This window comes from Sparus aurata, chromosome 13 (assembly GCF_900880675.1).
Source record: "Sparus aurata chromosome 13, fSpaAur1.1, whole genome shotgun sequence".
Classification (NCBI taxonomy): Eukaryota; Metazoa; Chordata; class Actinopteri; order Spariformes; family Sparidae; genus Sparus; species Sparus aurata.
In genome coordinates, this window is record NC_044199.1 from 34,596,479 (window position 1) to 34,618,331 (window position 21,853).

General features: G+C 44.8%; 1 protein-coding gene across 2 annotated transcripts; it reads right to left on the reverse strand.

Annotated features, from left to right (window-relative positions):
• Nucleotides 1–1,413: 1,413 nt before the first annotated feature.
• On the reverse strand, nt 1,414–16,972 carry dtx2 (deltex 2, E3 ubiquitin ligase). Of its 2 annotated transcripts, XM_030438403.1 has the most exons (9): nt 16,354–16,972; nt 13,141–13,729; nt 11,324–11,382; nt 7,576–7,827; nt 6,371–6,438; nt 6,002–6,169; nt 5,540–5,701; nt 4,549–4,638; nt 1,414–2,745 (listed from the first exon to the last, which is right to left on the reverse strand). In XM_030438403.1, exons 1-9 carry the CDS (start codon nt 16,661–16,663, stop codon nt 2,482–2,484), a joined length of 1,962 nt encoding a protein of 653 aa, XP_030294263.1. In that variant the 5' UTR covers nt 16,664–16,972; the 3' UTR covers nt 1,414–2,481. The 2 variants fall into 2 exon arrangements, with proteins under 2 accessions (XP_030294263.1, XP_030294264.1); XM_030438404.1 differs by lacking the exon at nt 7,576–7,827.
• Nucleotides 16,973–21,853: the final 4,881 nt, after the last annotated feature.

Consider the following 21,853-nt stretch of genomic DNA (forward strand, 5'->3'; position numbering starts at 1 on the left):
TAAAAACAAAGAACTGGACCGAGCCAGAGAGAAAACAGTGATAAATATCAGGGCGTCATGTCAGAGGTGGAGCAGCTGCAGGATCTGTCAGGACTTTTCTGCTGGACAGGTAAGAACACCTGCTGGATATGTTTCATTCTGTGTTTTAACCACAAGGCTAAGATGGCACGGTTACAGTAATAGTCACAATAGCTCATCATGTACGATGTTTCAGTGGAGCTACGTAGCTTGTTGCTAAATCTAGCTTGTTAGCTTGTATGCTAACTCCTGTCTTTAGTTTTGTCTTTATGGCTACTTGTTAGCAAAAGTGTCTTTAAGTGACCGAGCCGTTATAACGTTAGTTTGTGTTCAGGAGCTCTGAAGTGGTTGAACTGGTTCAGAGAAATAACGTTCCTCATGCTTCAGAAAGGCAACATGGTGATGATGATCACCTGAATGATCACCTGGTGACTCGTCTACAGCGATGTGAGGAATATTGATTGTTACTCTGGATATCTACAGTGATCTGCAGGAGGCACTCGTCACTGTAATTTAGTTGTATTGGACAGAAATAGAACAATCAGGGCTTATTTTGTTGTTATTTTGAATGCGCCATCTTGGTTATCTGGCTGTTACCGCGGTTACAAGCCTGTGGGAGGGGCTTAGAAGACAGAGAGGAAGAAGGACTGACCTGGGAGCTGTTTCATTCTAATGTTCTGATCAGGTCCAGTGCAGCTTTAAAGCAGTTTATTAACGCACGCTTCGCTTTTTTTTTAATAATTTGGACATTTTATCCCTGAATCCTTCTGACTGAACATATTTCTACTCTGATTTTATTCTTATGAGGATATATAATTTAAAACCTGAAGCACTGCCACATTCTTATCTCCTCCTCTCAGACTCTCACTGGGGGACTTTGAGATCATTTTGTTTCAGTTCCACACGTTTTTTGTAAGATTTTGGCTCTGTGCACCTCAAATGCTTGAAATTTCAACTGAGAACTTCTGAACTGACTCTGACTGGAGCAGTTTAAGTATCGTTGTTATTTTTAGAATATTAAACTTTATATCATGGTTTGTGTTCAGGGTGTTCAGGTTCCACCTCTCAGCTGAAGCAAGAATCAGAACTATGTCCTCACGTTGCCTCGTTTCTTCCCTTCAGTGTAATCACAGACTTTTTCAAATCTAATGTTTTAATCCTCTCTGGAGGTCGCAGCACTCCCAACCAGACGACGGCTAATCTAAAAAGCTACAGGCAGACGTTTAGTGAGAGCCATTAGCTCAGAACGACCGAACAACAGCACAGCAACACGAGGTCATTGTGAGAGGAGCAGCCGGAGGTTTTAACTCCACAACGTTCCCGCTCATCTAAAGAGCATCTCATGATCCGGACTGAAGCGCCACTGCACCAACACCAACAGAGGACAGAGTCGGGTTCAGTTGCTGTATTTCTTTATTGCAGACTTTTTTTTTTTTCCAGTTTTGCTTGTATACACGAGTCGGTTGAGCGACTGTACTGCAGTACTGTGAGCAGAATAATGCATGTGGATACAGGAGGTGAGGCTGCAGCCGGCGGGAGCGTTAACGCGCTCGCCGCGGCTCCACGTGTCTTGTTTAATCAAGACGAGTTCGATGACCTTGATTGTCACACTGTAAAATGTTCTTTTTTTTTCTTTAATCTCAGCGATGTTCATCGTCTGTTGGGACAAAAGGAAGTGATGCCTCCTCGTCCTCTCACACGGCAACAGAAACATTAAGTGACAAACGGCGCCTGCAGACGAGTCGCTGCAGAGTCGACATGAGAAATGAAACTGTGAGGAGTGCATTAGACGTCAGTAAGATGATCAAATTAGTGATAAATGTTACAAAAGACAACTTTACTCTCCCGACGGACACGACCAGCTTCTTCTTTTTTTTTTTTTTACATCACTGTTTGTTTCATGTTTATGTACATCAGGTCAGTATTGCCTCGTCTCATCAGATAGGCTAATATATTCTCACTTTGCTACAAGAAGTTTCAGTGTGTCTTTGTGCCCAACACAAAGCTTTTCAGCAGAAACACTTTAATTGCATAACCTCCCAATTTGAAAACAAGTTACCTGCCCTTCACCATCTCGTCAGCTAAATGCACCGTCAGAACTAAAGTGCTTAATGAGATTTTCATCCCCGGTGAGAGCAGCCCGTTTCGTGGGAGCTGGACTCGGGGACACAGATGAGGCTCCTGATGGAAAATAAAACAAAAATAAAACAGAAGCACAATCTCCAGGATGAGAAAGAGGCTCAGTGTTTCTGAGTTTGTCTCCTGGAATATGTGATGAGCAGGAATGTAGCAGAGCTCCTGGACGCTTCCACACCTCCGTCCCGCTCACTTCCCCCTTCGCTCGGACGCTGACATGAACTGACTAACAAACAGAGGGTGCACGAGGTCCACCTGGATGCTCAGGTGGACTCTGAAGGGTTGGCTTAGCAGCGGGAGGGAGAGTGTGAAGCTCGGAGCTGTGACCTAGCTGCTGCTGCCGCCGCCGCCGCCGCCGCCGCCACCCGGAGGTTTGAGGCAGTCCTCTGTCACGCCCTGAGAGGCCAGCTCAGACAGAACATTGTCCAGGTAGTTTGGGTCGGGGTAGCCGTGGCCTGACAGGTTGGACATCATCTCTGTTTTGTGGTGGATGCCGTTCCACACCACCGTGTCGGGCTCGCCGGTGGTGCTCGACGTTCCCACTGTGAAGATGAGGCGCCGCATCCACGCCACCTTCAGCAGCTCCAGGACCTTTGAGACGGAGAGACGAGGAGACAAAGTCCAACAGGACGTCTGAGAATATTCTTTAAAACGGAACAACTGTGTGAATGATTCAGTTCACAAACTACTTCTGTTGCCTTTCTTTGTCTTACACGGTTTATATCGAACATCTCTGGGTTTTTAACGGCAACAGACATTTTCCACCATTTCATAGCCAAACTGTCAGCAATGTTTCCGTGGCAACAGCTGCTGGTGACCATAGAAAATGTAATTAAAGGGTCTCTTCACATTCATTTAGAAAGGGGCCAGGGTCTTTTCCAAGATGGCGGCTGGATGGTGAAAACTGCCTCAGAGGACTTTGAGTAAACTGACGTTTGGTTTTTCTGGATATTATCTGGATCAAATCACATGACTGATTTAAGATGACATAGCAGCGAGATGGAGCCTGAGTGAGTCTCCGTTACAACTTGATGTGTTGGAGCAGCCTTCAAACTGTATACCAGTTTTTAAATTGTGTTAATAGGCCAAGGAAAACCGGAGTTACAATAAATAACGTCTGCCGCGCTCTTTTGCGAACATTACCGTCATTTTTGCTGCGCGTTTGTTCCAGGAAGAAACAGTAAAATGGGCTTTTCTCACGAAAGTGTCCGCAAGCAGGAAGTGTTTGCAAGCAAAAAAACACGTTCCTATTGGTGGAAAAAGGCACCACACCAACCAATCACAAAATTATATGGCAAACCACGTGATTTGGTTGCTGAGGAACAGGGGAAGCTGTGGGAGGGACGGCGGCGAAGGAGTGACAGCGACAGTGACGGAGACAGAGACAACGATAGAGATGGTGAGTTTTGTGACATTTAGCGTGTTTGGAGTGTAAAGTTAGTGTGTTCTGTTGTGTTTAGTGGAGTCGTTTTTTTGTGTTGTGAGTCAAAACAACGAGGAGAAGCTGAATGTGGAGCAGGCAGGAGAGCTGAGGAGCCTGAGGCATCGCCTGCATTTAAATGTAAATAGTTACACATATAAATTTGTAAATTTCAAAACCTTATGCACAATTTTAGCAAATAATAATCTGTATTTGCATTCTAAGTAATAAAAATGGTTTGTTAAACATATTTGTGGTTTTCACAGTATAAAATCTAACTTTTTCTCCTCGGATTTTATGTTTTTTTGTGATTTTAGGTCCATTGTGTTAATACAGTGTGTCAAAATGAAAAAAATAACTGTACAATCACACATGTGAGGTTGTGCCGAAAATAATGACACCAAACAAGGCAAGGTAAATAGTTTTTAAGGTGAAATATAATGTCAAAATCAAAAGTAGTCAAAAACAGCCAATTATACCCCAGAGGGTTAATGTCAACGTCACCTCGTCTTTTTAGAAATGTCCCTCGAGTTAATCCGACTGGCTCCTCATTAGCAGAAACAAACACTGTTTCTGAACACGGTTCTGGTTCTGTTCTAAGTACTGAAAGGCTCCTGCGCTGCGGGCCAGGCTGTGTGTCCGATCTCTAATCCGTGTTCTACAGGGAACATCACACCGCGGGACTGAAGCACAGAAACTACAACTGGAATAATTTAATCCTATTTTCCATCAGTGAATTACACCAGAGATTATTTATAGAGGCTCGAGCGTGCAGCTGCAGTCGCCAGCGAGCAGCAGACGAGCCGCTAACCCACCGTGGAAACAACACAACTTTATTATTCAATCAGAGGGAAACGGTCCCGATGGAGCGTCCTGTGTTCACAGTCCCTGATGGGTCAGGTCGGTCTCTGCAGATGTACTGATCATTTGGACCGACAGTAACGTGCAGATGCTGATATCTGGTGTTTCTTTACCTTCCTGCCTTTGTCGTTGTCCGGTAGGAAGCAGAAGCGAGGGAAGCCTCTGCAGGTGAACGGCTGTCCGGGGTTCGGATGTTCTGGACCCTGATGAATGGAAACACAGAAAGTTTAATATCAGAGAACAATCAAATCATCTTATAACATGTGCAGTGAGAATAACAGCTCAATAGAAATCTGATTCAGTTCTCTTAAACTAAAGACACATAAAGCAGTTTCTCTGATATAAGAGTTTTCCCAGAGGAACAGAGGAGGACGACACCGGGACATCAGTCTGTTACAGACGGGCTTCGGTCCAGACGGCAGGTTCTCCTCCGGTCATTAGTGATGTTCATATTCTCACTTTCAAACCAATTTCAAAGTTTCCAGACTGGCCCGAATATAAGATGAACCTCATTATGAGATGAAGGTGTGTTCTCCAACACTTGCTCCTGGAAGGAGACCTTTTAAAGGAAACCTTTCCGACTGGTTTCCTCCGGTACCAGTCAGCCGGCTAATTGCCTGGAAGTGACGCTGCAGGCTAATGCTAAGCTAGCTGTGTGACTTTGAAATGTCTGTTTTTCGAACACAATGAGAAGAAAAGAGAAAACCACTGTGGAGGAATTAAAAGCTCATTTAGATGGAAATGTAAAGCTTCAGAATTGAAGATATTCATTATATTTTCATACGTTCCACTGACGCTGAGGCTCCGCTGTGTCTATTTCTGTTATGCTGCGAGCCAAAAGGTCAAAATATTTCTAACGGCTGAGGAGTGGATCGTGTCTGATAGTCTATAATTAGCGCGGCTGCAGCCGGCGCAGGAGGAGCTGAACACCCCAATTAAACCCTCAGTGAGGCGACACGGCTCACCTACATGTTCAGGTAATAATTACTACTTTGATAAGTTGCTGTTGGGGTCAGCTGGGCTTCACCTCGCTGTCTTGATCGGTGTTATCTAAACAATTTAAAATCCTTGAAGGACCAGCGCTGGCTGGTGTTGCAGGCGTACCTGTAGTCCAGGTGGGATGCTGTAGATGATCTGGATGGTGCCACAGTCCGGGTGACCCGGCAGCGACTGGGCGATGCTGTAAATCTCCATCTTGCCTTTCGGCTGCGTGCCGGTCTTCTCTCCGTAGATTGTCTTACACGAGGGGCACTGCAGACTGCCGTCCTGAGCAGGAGACACAAACAGGGAGAGATCAATACAAACCAGGTAGAGCTGATCGGATATTCATCGATCGAGCCGCTGATGAGACTTTAGTTTGGTGTTTCCCTCCCACAGAGTCACTGCTCCTCTGATGCTCGTACGAACGGCACATGATGCAGTTATCAGTTTTCAGTTTGGAAACAACAACTTCAATAAATTCTCCCACAATAAAATCAAACATTAGAGCAGCCACGTGTTAAAGGACCAGTCCAACAATCTGTCCACATAATGAACCACAACCGTTGACATGCAGTGTGATCGCACCTTTGTCCCGTTGTTGTACATGGCCAGCATGCAGAGCATGTGCAGGGTATGTCCACACTTGATGAACTTCCCCACAGTGTCTGGCAGGGTGCTCTGTCCTCCCTCCTCCGAGGACGCCGTCTCGTAGCCGGACGGATTGGACAGCTGATCCATGCAGATGATGCAGTCCTGAGGGGGAAGCAGGGAGAACACGATTAGTGTCACATTCACTAAATAAAAGAATGAACTCTGTGTTCGAGAGTCTCACAACTGACCCTTAAAAACTGGGACATATCTGCTGCACAAAGACCTCAGACAACCTTTTTTTTTTAGTTTCTGTCTGTGATGTCTGAGAGAAAAAACAAAACCCCCCGACCATTAAACATTTACCTCGTCTGGTACTCCGGCCACCACCTCCATGTAGCGCTGGATCACCTCCTCAGGTCTCTGAGCCGACGCTAACACGGAGATAAAAAGAGACAACACACGGTGACGAGCGAGCTGAGACCGGCCAGACACTAAAACACAGTCCAACAAAAGATGAGTCGGAGCCGAGATGAGATGATTCACAATCTCAATGCAGAATTTCAGACATTCGACACAAAAGCTTTGGATTCCTGCTGCTCGTCAACACATCCTACAACAAAGAAATGAGCACAGGATGAAAACCATGAATCCACAGAGACAAAGTGACTGACGATGGCAGGATGAACCGTGACTGATGGATACACACACACACACAAACACACACACACTATACTGTGTCATATACACCAATGTGAGTGTCGAGTCTGTTGAGGAAACTAAAATCTTTATTTTGTCTTTTTGAGTTTACTACACGACACGTTTCCACTGAATGAGTGTGAAGGAGGTTGTGACAAGGAGGCAGACAATGAGAGCGGAGGAAGGTGAGTCATGGTGGTGGAGAAGCAAAAGAAAAGAAGAAGCAGCAATAAAATGAAGCTAAACGTTCAATCAGCTGATGTTATTTACACGCTCCGGCTGACTGGGTTAACTTTTCCGCTAAAACGACCACTCGATTATCAAAATAGCTGCAGATTAGTCTCCCGTCTAATGACTAATAGATCATGCGGCAGCAGTAGCTGCAGATCACTGATGTTTGAGCAAATCTAACCCTGAAACTTTCAGAGAGGCCTCGTATGCTGAGAAGAACCATCTGTGTTTGTCAAGTTCCTCCAGTTTTCCTTCACTTTGTTACTCATCTGTACACACGTGTGGTTGGATCTCGTCATTACATTATTTGGACTTACAGCGAGCAAAAGATGGCCGGGGAGAACCTAAAAGACCGTAAAGAGTGTGGCGTCGCTGAGAGCTGACAGATAAATGGAGGTGGATGCAGACGTCATGGTGGTGAGAGCAGCCGATACTGACGACAAGCAGTGGAATGAAAGTGGAGCAGGTAGCAGCAGAAAAGCTGGTCTGATTCTAGAGTCACACTTCTCTCAGCAGCACGTTCTTCAGCCGTGTGAGAACACATGAGGACAGGTGACGGTGAGCTGATGCAGGATGAAATGCTCCTCAAGCCTGTGATGGAGAAACAGAGGTGGAGGAAGGGCCGGTGGCGTGGTAGCTACCTCTCCTGTGCTGCCTCTTTGCTCTCCTAACTGAACTGCTGCTGCTGCTGCTGGTGGAGGTGGAGGTGGGGGGCTTGCTGGGCCTGCTGGCGGGGGGGAGGAGAGGAGGAGGAAGAGAGAAGGGAGCAGGATGCTGCTGCTGGTGGAGCTGCTGAAGCTGCTGCTGCTGCTGCTGCTGCTGCTGCTGAGGGAGGGGGGCAGAGGTGAAGTGCACGCCGAGTCCCACTGCTGACATCAAAATGGAGGCCATGCCTGGAGCGGGGGAGGGTGGGGTGGGGTGGAGGCGGGACGGGGCGGGGCAGAGTGGAGCAGGTGAGGGTTGAGAGCAAGTGGAGATATGCAGGAGCAGAAAGGAACAAATCAAAGGTATGAGAAATGTAGCAGCAGATTGTCCCTCATTCACACAACAGACATCAAGTACTTTCAATTAAACCATCAGCGTCAGTTCATCTGAGTGACGACTGAAGCGGTCAGCATCCACCTCATGAGCCCACTGGCTGTTATCAGAGACCTGACGCAGCCCAGAAGATGCTAATCAGACCGATCGGGATGAAGACCACAGCGCACATTCAGCACGATCGAGCCCTGAAACCTGTTCTCTATTATCAAGATGCAAACAGAACCAGGATCCAAAAGACTTCCTGCACAACGTGTCGCTCTGCCGCCATCTTTACATCATGAAGAATGATTCATAATTCAGGATCCTGCACATTAAAATAGCATTTTGACTTCACAAAACAGCATGAACATATTATATTAATTTAATCTAATTTAATTTATTTTTGTCACTAGAAATACCTGCAGGGTAAAGCTGAGCCTGAGAGCGGACCACTGTGGGCCCGCGGGTCCATTCAGCAGCGCTGATCTACTCTAAATATTTTACAAAAACCACAGTTTGGTTCAGAAATACACGCAACAAACATGTCTGAGTATTATTAGATTAACTATAATCTGATGACGGTAGGATAACTATTCAGATAACTTTAAGACATTTAAATCAGTAGAAACAGAGTAACTGACAGCTGCTGCTCTTTGTTTCTGTCTTGGTTTAGTAAGCCGTGGTGCTGAGCGGTCCAGTTAGCCACCCGGAGCGCTACACAGTGGTGTTAGGAGACAGGACGGGCAGGGGCTAGCTGGCTAGCATGCTGACTTCAGTAGCAACACAGAACACAGACGTCTTTGACATCATCACTGTCGTTTCTTCACACTCTGTTCAGAATGTAAGTTTAATTTTTACATGTTTTATACTTAAATTATAGACATAATTTACAGACTGCCCCTTTAACCCATGTTGTAGCATCCGGCTTCATCCCATCAGAGCGGAGAACTGAAGTCACTAGTTTTTTTTTTAATGACGTTTAGCTGAAACCGCACATCGTTTCCACTTCCAGCCTTATCATCTTCCAGTGTGAGAACAGGAAGCGCAGCTACATTACTGTGTTTTAAACTTCCTCCTCCGTCACTGCAGTCGGCAGTATTCACTGTGTTCTCACAGCTGAGCAGCGACAGAGCTGATCACCACTAACGATCATTAACTCTGTGCATTTAGAGAAACTCCACAGGAGTGACCTTCAGTGTGAACCATTCACCACAGTCGTGCTACGCTGCTTCTCAGTAATGAGCTTCTGCTGCTTCAGCTTCCTCGTGATGATTGTATTGATTCAGTCGACCAATCACAGCCCAGGAGCGGTTATCAGTTCAGAAGTGAAGAAACACCAGCGCTCACTTTGCATGTTAATTTTTAAAATGCTGTTATGAATATTATAACGCTGCCTGATGATGTTCAGCATCACAGGACTGAGTTAAAAACGAGACTGTCGTTAATGTGAAATCCTCAAATTCAATCAGTGCTTTTAAAATCATTAACTCAGAAGCTTTAGGTCCAGTTTGACCTCAGTTCTTTTCTCCCGCTTCACATAAAATGAACCTTTAAAAAAAGACGTGCCTGATAGATACACAGACTCTGGATCAGTGTGTTCAACAGCACCACATCATCAGGACTTAGCCGGGCGGAAAATTCTCCAGAATCGGACTGAAGTTTCTGTCAGATCTGATTCATATTCAAACGTGACGAGACGACAGAAATGATTTGGCTTTACGTCGACTGTAGCGAGCTGAGCGAGAGCAGATTCTTCTTATTTCAAGACAGATTTGATTTTGTGTTCTGCTGAATGATTTTCATTTCATTGAGACGGATGTGAACGTCTTTGAGGCCGAGCTGATAAAAGCTACAAAGAATAAATAATAAAGGTTCAGGAAGGTTGTTATAAGTGGAAAATGTGAAAATACACATTGATGCACGAAGTCGAGGATTTGAAGCTGAGATGTGTGAAACTGTCTCACAGCCTCGGGTCAGGGTCGTTCCACACCAACCACATTTTCCTGTAAAAAAATCATTGAACCTTGTAAAATCCTACAGCTGGGCTCCAAATATGTTCTGAGTTGTTGAAGTTTGGACCTCAGAGCTCAACATCATCATGTTGGTGATCGTCTGCGAGTTCTCAGCCTCACCAGCGTCTTTGTTTTCACTGGACTGGGTTGAAATTCGTCCTGAACGTCCAAGAATCCCTCAAGATCATTTACAGTTCAAACATCTACCTTCAAGGAAACTAAATGATTCTTTCAAAGGGGATCATGTCACATTTACAGCCTGTAACTGTGCGTTCACACGAACACCTGAACACCGCTGCGTCTCCATCAGCGTCAGACGACACAGAAGTGTTGAAACATCAGTCTGACTTCACCGTTACAGGCTGTGAAAGTGTCGCTCGGGTCCGGTGCCTCTTTCTCTCTGAGAGTTTACCGTGTTCGAGCTGAGCGCACCGAGAACATGCTTTTTATTTTTATTCTAAATAATCCTTCTTGGGAAAATCTCCAGTGAAAATCAGGGAGTCAGCGTGTTTTCAGCTCTGAAGCTTTAATAAGAAGTGTTTCACTGCAGGACCGAGAAACTCAAACATAGACGTGACTGAACTACATTAATACACACAATAACTAACATATTAGATATTCATGTTTCAAAATAAAATACATATTTGTTGTTATTAATTTGCAGACTGTGAACTTAAATGGATCCATGCTGTAAATGATCTTTGATATTCAGGACAAGTTTCAACCCGATCCAGTGAAAGTGAATCACTAACAGGATGACGGTCAGCTCCAGGAAAATTAAACTAATTTAATAGAAGTTTTTAAATGACATTTATCAAGAAAATGAAAATGACATGAACTGTAAAACCTTCCGTGTGAGTCTGTACGGAGTGACCTGAAGGATGATGTCTCTCTGAGATAATCTGGACCGAATGTTTGAACATTTATCACACAATAATCTCATCACGACACGCTGCTGGATCATCACCAGTAGCATCACTTAGTTACACCACTGATATATTCTGAAGACTGAAATCTGGAGTTAATTTTGTTTTTACATCGCAACACTAATTCTCTGTCCAGCACGAGGACTCTGGGGACAAACGAGCCTGTTGTCATGTTTGCTGCTGTAACAAACAGAGATCACCTCGTTTCTCGTTAGATGAACTCTCCCCGGTGGTTTGAACCACAAAAAGGTTTCAGGTTTGTGTTGTGTTCTTTTTGTGGCTTTCTGTTCCTGAACAGACCGACACTCACAAGACCAAAGCAGAGGAGAAAGAGGCACGTCAACATCACAGTGAATGAAACCTGCAGCCGGCTCAGAGGCCGGCGCCGAGCAGGCCCAGCGCTCAGGATGGATGGTTAGTGACCCGTTTACCTGCCAGGGCAGAGCTCACACTGGTGGATCCGTTCAGCTGCACAGAGATGGAAGGAACGCTGCAGGACAGGAAACAAAGACAGACCGTCAGTCAGTGGAAACAGGGACGACGAGCCGAGCAGGAAGACAAAGAGTTTCCACTTCACAGATTAAAACATTTCACTAAGGGGACATTAGGAGCCACTCTGGCAACAGAAACCTGCCTGTCAACCAACTGCAACCATCTAATCACATTTATTTAATTAGCTGGAAACTGACCCCGTCAGACTGAACCACTGAGGAGCACCAACACACCGACGAACACGAGCTCACAGATCAGCTCACTGTGAAGACGTCAAAGCTTCCAGTGAAAGATGAGCCGTTATCAAAGCTCTGAACAAAAGTCCAGTTTACAGCCGACGATTTGATCAACAGTCGATCAGTATAAAGTGCTCACCAGACCGTCTCAGAGCTCAAAGTGCAAAACACTGAATAAAACTAAAAGTCTTCTGATTTAAAATGCAAATCTGTTCAATGTTTAATCAATTATCAAAATAACTGTTTGCATTACTGTCAGCTGATTAATGAACTCACCGACGGCGTGTTTGAGCACCAAACCTGAACCACCGCTGCAACAATCGATTAGTTCTCAGCTATTGAATCAATCGGAAACTATTTCCATAATCAATTAATCAGTTTGAGTAAGAATTCAATGTCTTAATTCTCTGCAGTCAGCTTGTCAATGTGAACACGTTCTGGTCTCTGTGACAGTAAACTGAAGATCTTTGTGTTGAGGACGAAACTCTGATCGACTCATCGAGATAATAATCAACAGATTAATGAAGGACTACAGTAACTGTCAGGAGCTCGTGCTGCTTAACTCACCACAACGTTAAGAAATACCTGTAAAAACATTATCAAATCTTCTCCAGATGTTCTGAAACCTGCTGGTTTACATCCTGATGATGTGACATCAGCTGTATCAAACTGTTTGTTCCAGTGAAAATGAAAACTGTGCTGCGAAAAGAGCTGAAACTAATTATCTTCTCTGAGGATAAATCTGTATATTATTTTCTTGATTATTCGATTAGTTGTTCAGTCTATAAAATGGTAAATAAGTGTTGACGTCCTGAAAGATCTTCAGCTGACCGTCACCGAGGGAAGAAACCAGAAAACATTCACGTTTAACAAACTGACAACAGAGAATTTAGACTTTTCTTTCTTAAAAATTGCTCAAAATGATTCACTGTCATTAATTTAGGAACAAATGACAACTAATCAATGAATCATCGCAGCCCGAGACATCATTGAGAGTTAATCTGCGACAGCGTGTCCGAGTATTTTACATACAATGCTGTAAATAAAACACTGAGCCACCAGGTGAGAAACAAACAGGTATATAAATGTGTGTGTGCTGATGAGCAGTGACACACACACACACCACAGTGTGTGTTCACATCCAGCTTTTCACTGTCCTGTTATTAATTTGCAGTGGCTGTGAAAACACTAAATGAAAGTTAATGTGGAAGAAAATTAGAGCCTTGAGAAGCTGTAAGTGAACTACACATTCATTACAGCACTTAAGTCAGTAATTTGTCTTTGAAAGCAGTTCAGCGCGGCGCGAGGAGGCGAGAGGAAGGCAGCAGACGACACGAGTCGCAGGAAGGCAGCCAAAACAAACATGTCACAGCAGAGAGCTGCAGCACACGCAGGTTTATCATCATTCCTGCTCAACAGGACGGGTCAGGGTGGAGGAGGACAGGAAACAGGGCGGGTGGAGGACGACAGGACGGACGGAGCAACACCAATCACAACACAACACAGCTTCAGATACCAACCTTAACCCGTTGGCAGTGGACGAACTGGTCAGCAGGGGAGCAGACAGCTGACTACCAGAGGCCGGGGGAGGCCAGGGGCTGCCCCAGGACATGCCCCCCACTGAGAGGGGTCTCCTGGGGTACGGGGAGTAGACAGAGGTGGGGTGAGCAGCTACAGCCCGTCCGGGCCCCTGGAGGCTGGGCCGGTTCAGGCTGCCTGATGAGAAGGAGTGTCGTGAGCGGCTGGGCATGGGTCCCGTGCTGCTGTGGCTCAAACACTGCTGACAGGAGCAGGCCGGGCCCGACGGGATGGCCGGGGGTCCGGCAGAGGCCAGCGGGTAGGGGAGGTTACACTGCCGCCGGACCTGCCGTCTGAAGCCCGTCGCTTTGTTGACCTGCGCCAGAGATGTGAGATCCACGATGTAGTTGTATCCGTGTGGACCCAGGTCTGCTGTACCCTGGCGGGCCTGGTAGCTGTGCTCCAGAAGGATGGAGGTTCGAGTCTCATATGGAGTCCATCCTCCTTCATCGTTGGCCCATTCCCAGTACACACCACTGCCCAGGCCCGAGGACTGGGCGAACAGGGAGCGGCGAACGGACCGGGTCTTTCCTGGAAGTCAAAGAGACGACTTTCTATGAATAAACTGAATTAAAGCTTCACTGTGTGTCAAAATAAATCCACATTTTCAGCCCAAATCCCAAACATACGTTTTCTAAATGACTTGTAGATATTTTGTGATTCTATAATTTGCTTTTATTATGTTTGTTTTATGTCTGCAGCCGCATTACTGTGCTGTCAGCTTCCAGTCTCGCTCAAGACTCCAGACTTTAATGATGCATTATGTTAATCATTATGTGCACAACTTCCAGCGAATCCCGTCACTTAACTGGAACCAACGACTTCCATCGTAGCAGGATTATGTCAAGATTTTTGTCTGTCAGAGCAAACTTCTAATTATTATTAAAAAAAATCCCTTCTGTTTTAATTATTTGAAGGACCATTGAAACCATCCAACATCTATATGGATAACCTGGGTCCCAGTGCCTGGTATAGACGGGCCCTCTGCTCCGGGGTTATTAGCATTGTTTTCTGTCACACTACAGACACACGATAGTTAACCAATCAGAATAAAACAGAAGCTGCTTCCACTAAAGTCTCATGATTGATGGTTTTATTGGTGAGACTGGGCCCTAGTGGCATTTGGTGAATATGCTTCAATAGACGGTTTTGATTGGCTCATGGTCACGGTGGGGTGGCACCACGTCATCATCACTCATGATCAAAAACAGGAGTGTTGAGTTTCACCGGACCAACAACCAGTTGTCTGGTGGGAAATACTGCCCAAGGTGGGACCCTGGAGTCCAGTGACCCGTGACCCAGAAGGTTCTGATCCAGCTGGCTTTGATCCAGCTGGCTTGTCAGTAAAGGTTAATACTGAAGTTTTAAGGTTTCGTCTGACAAGCATTCATGAACATTGTGTGTCTGTTTAAGCTAACTGTGTCACAACATGCTACACTGTGAGCACTAACACAACATGCTACACTGTGAGCAGCTACACAACATGCAACACTGAGCACTAACACAACATGCTACACTGTGAGAACTAACACAACATGCTACACTGAGAGCAGCAACACAACATGCTACACTGAGAGCAGCAACACAACATGCTACACTGAGCACTAACACAACATGCTACACTGAGCACTAACACAACATGCTACACTGAGAGCAGCAACACAACATGCTACAATGAGAGCAGCAACACAACATGCTACACTGAGAGCAGCAACACAACATGCTACACTGAGAGCAGCAACACAACATGCTACACTGTGAGCAGCTACACAACATGCTACAATGAGAGCAGCAACACAACATGCTACACTGAGAGCAGCAACACAACATGCTACACTGAGAGCAGCAACACAACATGCTACACTGAGCACTAACACAACATGCTACACTGAGAGCAGCAACACAACATGCTACACTGAGAGCAGCAACACAACATGCTACACTGAGAGCAGCAACACAACATGCTACACTGAGCACTAACACAACATGCTACACTGAGAGCAGCAACACAACATGCTACACTGAGCACTAACACAACATGCTACACTGAGCACTAACACAACATGCTACACTGAGAGCAGCAACACAACATGCTACACTGAGAACAGCAACACAACATGCTACACTGAGCACTAACACAACATGCTACACTGAGCACTAACACAACATGCTACACTGAGAGCAGCAACACAACATGCTACACTGAGAGCAGCTACACAACATGCTACACTGTGAGCAGCTACACAACATGCTACACTGTGAGCAGCTACACAACATGCTACACTGAGAGCAGCAACACAACATGCTACACTGAGAGCAGCAACACAACATGCTACACTGAGCACTAACACAACATGCTACACTGTGAGCAGCTACACAACATGCTACACTGAGAGCACTAACACAACATGCTACACTGAGAGCAGTAACACAACATGCTACACTGAGAGCAGTAACACAACATGCTACACTGAGAGCAGCTACACAACATGCTACACTGAGAGCAGCTACACAACATGCTACACTGAGAGCAGCTACACAACATGCTACACTGAGAGCAGCTACACAACATGCTACACTGTGAGCAGCTACACAACATGCTACACTGTGAGAACTAACACAACATGCTACACTGTGAGCAGCTACACAACATGCTACACTGTGAGCAGCTACACAACATGCTACACTGAGAGCAGTAACACAACATGCTACACTGTGAGCAGCTACACAACATGCTACACTGAGAGCAGCTACACAACATGCTACACTGAGAGCAGTAACACAACATGCTACACTGTGAGCACTAACACAACATGCTACACTGAGAGCAGCTACACAACATGCTACACAACATGCTACACTGAGAGCAGCTACACAACATGCTACACTGTGTGGAGGTCACGCGGACACGTTAGCTAGCCTCAGCGGACAGAAGAGCCTCTCACACGGTCACCTCGGGAGCTTCCCCTCGGCTGTTTGGCTAATCTTTAGCTAGCAGCTATGTAAACACTCATCAAAACAACAGCGCACTGGAAGCTAATGCTAAGCGTCATCTGATAGCCTGGCCTGATGACTGTGTGGATTCAAATCACAACATTAAAAACGATCGATTAGCGTTGATTATTTAAATACGATATGATGTGACGGAGGCTCACCTGTGTCCTGCCGGAACTGTTTCAGGCTCGGTATGTCGATGAGATAAGGCGACAGGCTGGGGTCTGATTGTCCGAGGCAGATGCTCGTTGAGCCGGGTCCCCCTCCTCTCTGGCCCCGCGGAGCCAGACACCGCTCGATGTAGGCGCTCACTTGGCCGCTGTAAGGCCGCCAGTACCCCAGGTCATCCTGCCATTCCCACACCGCGATCATGGGCTGAGACTGCCCCACAGATCCAGAAGGTGTAGCTGACACCGACGGCCCGTTCCTGGAGCCGTTCACCCTGGCACAGGAACCAGACACAATCGCCATGTTCGGCAGCTTTAGCTAACAACAACTCGTTCTGGTTAGCTGCTCCAATGATTGTAGCTACGTCGAAGAAAGAGTCTGCTAGCTGGGCTAGCTGGGCTCGTTCAAACACTCCATGTTGAAAGTGTTAACAGGCTTTAGAGGAAGCTACGGAGCGACGATCGGTCGACACACAGCCTGGATGAACACGGAGGAGCATGTTGACAAAGCTGCAGCGGGTCATGGACGTTAGCGTTAGCTTCGTGACAGCAGCGTTAGCTTTGTGACAGCAGCGCTGCCACGGCTCCTACCTCTCCGCGCTGCCGCCGGGAAACTCCGGATTCAAGGCACGTTTGAGGGAACCAACCAAAAATGGGAACTTTAGCCACGAAAGGAATAAAGATAAACAGAGTCAGAAATGCTGTATTGATCCTGCTAGAATAGAAATGCCAGTGTAGAGAATTATAAGGAAATATAAAAAAAACTATATACATTTATAATACAAATATTATATGTCTGCAACACCGGAAAAAAGGAAACACAACTATCACATTCTTTTGTAATTTTCTTATTTTTGTATCATTATTTTTATTCTTTTGTTATATCAAGACATTTTCACGTTATTAATACATACATATCATGTTATTACAACCATGTTATAACATAAGTTTGCAGCCCGTGTCGTTAAATCATGAAAATATATTTTAACAACATTTTTATTTTACGTTTCCTTTTTTTTCCGGTGTGTCTGTGATACACTTCTGTCATATAAAATAGAAATACAATGAGAAGTAATATGAAAGATATGTGCCTCTACAGCACTAGACTAGAATCTAACTGTCTGTTCACACTGAACGAGGATATTTCTTCAACATCAATATCTAATAATATATTTAATATATTGACAGAATGTACGACACTGAGCACCACACAGCCTTTAGCCTACAGAGCAGTTCAGTGGCAGTGAAAGGTTGTTTTATTAATGAAACTGACTGTGACACTGACTACACACCTGCACACTCACTTCCTGTGTTCAACAGAAATGTATTTAATGCAGCACAGAGAAGCAGCTCCTGATGTTCTGCCTCTACATCAGGTTGTTACAAGCTGCACCTGAAGGCTTCGTTCTTCTTCTGGTTCCACTCAGGTCTTCATGTCCATCCTCCGCTTCTTCCTCTGCGTCTTCATCTGAAGGAGAGCCCATCGCTCTCAGCCGTGTTGCTGCCCTCAGTTGGAAGTGAGCGGAACCACACAAACCACTGTCCATCAGAACCAACCCGGCTGAACAGTAAACCCATCTTCAGCTGCTCAAATAAAGAACCTCTGAGGCTGGAAGATGGAAGTTAATCTGACTTTAGAGACCACATGTTTTTAATCAGTTACTTCAGTCAGAACAGTTTTTCTCTTTTTCACCCCACGGCTATGACCTAAATAAAATATAAAGCAGGATGAACTAAATTGCATTCTGTCTACAACGCTCAGAACAACCGAGGCAACATGGATTATATAAAAGATTACAATAAAGTGCCTTCTGATCCGGATCGCCTGGGAGAGTCCTGACTGTTTGTCTGGAGGCTGTTCATTAACTTTACATAAGAATAATAGAACTGTGCGGTTCTGACAACAGTTTGAACCAGAACTCATGTGGGATCCATTTAACTCACAAACTGACACATAATCAATAACTGAATCAATACCACGTTTTATTCAAAATGACAGATGTAATCATATAAACCTGTGAATGGTGCACCATAAAACTAACACTGTTCAGTTCTGTAATACAAGGACACAATATTTCACACGTAATAATCAATAAATTAAGAATTAAGAAAAAAGAGTCAAAAATTCAAATTAAACTTTATTCATACAGCAGATTTTAAACAGACGTGCAGCGCAAAATAAAAACAGCAGGAACTAAAAAGGAAAAACTAAAATAAACCAAAAAGATTTAAAGAAACTAAAATATTCTTGGAAAGATATTGAGTGTTAAAATAAATAAAATCCAATAAATATAAAATTGTATTAAAGCAGTGATGATGATGAGGATCATTATTATTTGTTGCATCAACACGGCAGAATATTTAAAGGAGTCATCACCTGTTTTTTTACATATCCAGCCCCTCTTGGATCGCTTTGGATCAATTCTTAAAACTTATTAGAAAAAAAAAAAAAAAAAAAAAAAAAATCAAACATAGAGCTTGTTCTGACCCTTTTTCATACCGCGACTTTCTCACGCGAGATTATGCGCGAGGTTTTGACCGGTCCGGATGTGCATTGTATTAATATGTAATGAGGAGCGCGTTGATTGGCCGCAGGAAGGACAGAGCCGGAATGGGGGGCGAGCCTGCATGCACACAGACTCCAAAACATAAACAGCCCGCTGTCATGGCGCACACACTAAATGACGAACCTGACGGAATTCAGGCATTTATGTACGAGCCGGAGTCGGAAACCGAACGGGAGAGTGAAGAGGCAGAGACGGTGGAAGAGACACGTTTACTGCAGGACGTCTCTGAATGGTACATTCTTTTTTTTTCCTTCTTACTTTTCACACTCGTGTTTTACATGTAAGACCTGAGTTTCAAAGCTGGCGGTGACGATGTATGGCGTGAAAATGACAGAGAAATAAGCAGATTCGGCGTGCTCACTCTGGCTGAGGACGGCTGTGAGCCGATGCTTAATATGCAAGTAGCCTCCTGTGGTAACGTCACCACAGGAGCAGAGTCAAAATCTCATGCTTTAGGAACGCGCACTACTGTGCGCTATTCCTGTTCAGAAAAAGAGCCAAAGCGAAAAAAATAAGCCACTTTCAAACTCCAGCTTTTCAGGCAAGTTTCAACAGAGGTCCAACACCAATATGCATGATTTAACGAGAGAAATTGCGATTTCCGGGTGATGACTCCTTTAAAGTCAATCAGACTAAACTGTCGTGCTGATGAATGAAATAATGAAATCAAGAGATTTGTCTCACCAACAAACATCCAGACTAATTATTCAGTGTGAGATGATGTTAGTTCAAACCTTTCGTGTGTGTGTTGCCTACACATCAGAGATTAAAGGTGTAGTTAACCAAAAATATCTTCACGACTTCCCCAACAAACAGAATAAATGTTGGCTGCTTATGTTTGTGTGCAGACCACAGATATGGTAAAACTTTATATTTCTATATGTTAGATGCGGCACAGAAACCACCTGGTTAGAAACCCTCATGTTGTGTCTTCAGTACCAGGTTCTGTCCCTCACAGCTGGTAGAGGTCCGGTGGTTCCACATCATCTCTGACTGTCACATACACACTGTCAATATGTTCAACATGTACAGTTCTTATTGTATCTGTGGTTTGCAAAAAGCCTCCACGCTTTTTATCCGGCCGACTGGGTTATAGCTTTGGAAGTAGCTCAGACTTTATTGATCGGGCTTGTAAAATATCTGCCTTCACTGGAATACAATGAAGGTTAGTGCAATTTAGTTTTTAGTGCTCACAGCATTGAAAAATGGCGTCTAAACATTTCCTCAGCAACATTTTCCCCAATTAGCTGCAGATCACACACATGAAAACTGGACAATCAACAAAGACTGAGGCACTTTATGTACCACAGAGTTATGATGCTGTAGATCAGATGAATCCAGAGGCAACAGTGAGTGCAGGATGTGACAGAACACGTCACCGTTCTGCACAGCGACACCTGAATACTGATGAATCTCACACATGATGTTTGAATCCGGGCTTAAGGAGACGCCACAATGCAGAAGTCATGTGGAGTGTGCTCGAGACGACGCCTTGAATGATGAAGCAGCTGCGACCTCGAGACGGTCGATCAGGAAACACAGTGAACGGCTGAGCTGACAGTCACACAGGTGCAGCTGCAGGTGCGTCCTTCATGCAGGAGACATATTCTCTATGTAGCAGAGTTCATATATAAAAATTTAAGGGTTTTTATTATCATTTGTTTAAATTAAAAGGTGAAGATCATGTTATCTTTCAATCACACACCTCTGACAGGAGGAGCGGACAGACTGCTGTTTTTAAATCAGTCTTCATACATATTGAAATGCAGCGTGTTATTTAATACATCAAATTATATATTTATCAAGTATCGACCAATAAACAAATCAATGTTCAGTTATTTTTCATATTGTTAAATATATTACCATATATCCTTCAGAAGTCTTTGGTGTGGTAACAGATATTTTCAGTACTGATCCTCAGACGCAGCTGTTGAGCCGCTCGCAGTGCAGAGATGGTTTCAGGATGTTTGAAAGGTTAGAAGCCGAAACTCTAAGAGTTTATAACACTGAATTGTATATTCATATTTTTCTTGCCTACATTTCTCTTAATGCAAAGATCAGCCAGCATAAAACTGATTATAGTTATTTATGTCCTTATTTACACAAACTGTATGAAATATAGAATATTAAAAGTGCTGAGGTGGAAAAACAGCCTCTCAAAGAGCAAAACACTTAAAACTACAGAAACTTGCATAATTTAAATCGTTAAGGCTTTAAAAAAGAACTGAAATAAACTATATATTACTGGGGTTGACATCTCATTGGCTACATAGTGCGTCAATCATCCAGAGGCTGGTGTGTGATTGGCTCAGGAGAGAGGAGACACGTCTACACCATCACTCAGTGGCTGTGTGTCAGTTCAGGGTCTGCATCCTCTGAAGGACTCGGCCTTTGTGGTGTTTGAAGGCGAGTCCTTCAGAGAGACCTTGTTAACCTCGTCAGCCGTTGTTAAATGTGACGGTCTAGCCTTTGGAGCATTTCCTGGTTGCATCACCAGATGTTTTACCCTTACGTCATGATTTCTGCCGCCCAGGCCCGCGAAAGTGACGATCTACACCACGTGATGTCGCCATTTTCTCTCTTTCTTTCGTCTTTTTTGGACGTGCAAAGAATCTTGGGATATGTGAGGCCACGAAGGATCGTAGCGGTGCATCCTCCAGAAACAGGGAGAAGAAGGAGCATCTGGAGGAGCCTTCAGACTGGGACAGCCTTCACACGGCGTTGTGATGTAACTGGCCTTCAGATGCTCGTCTGAAGGATGCAGACCTGAATTGGGACACGGCCATTGGCTGTTGTAGGCTTCAGGGCGGGCTTAGACGCTCATATCTGCTCCGATGAGCTGACAACAAACGGCTGCTGTCTGTGGATCTCCAGTTAGAGAGAAGACGGAGTCTGCTGTGAAATGACAGGAGACTTTCATCGGTAAA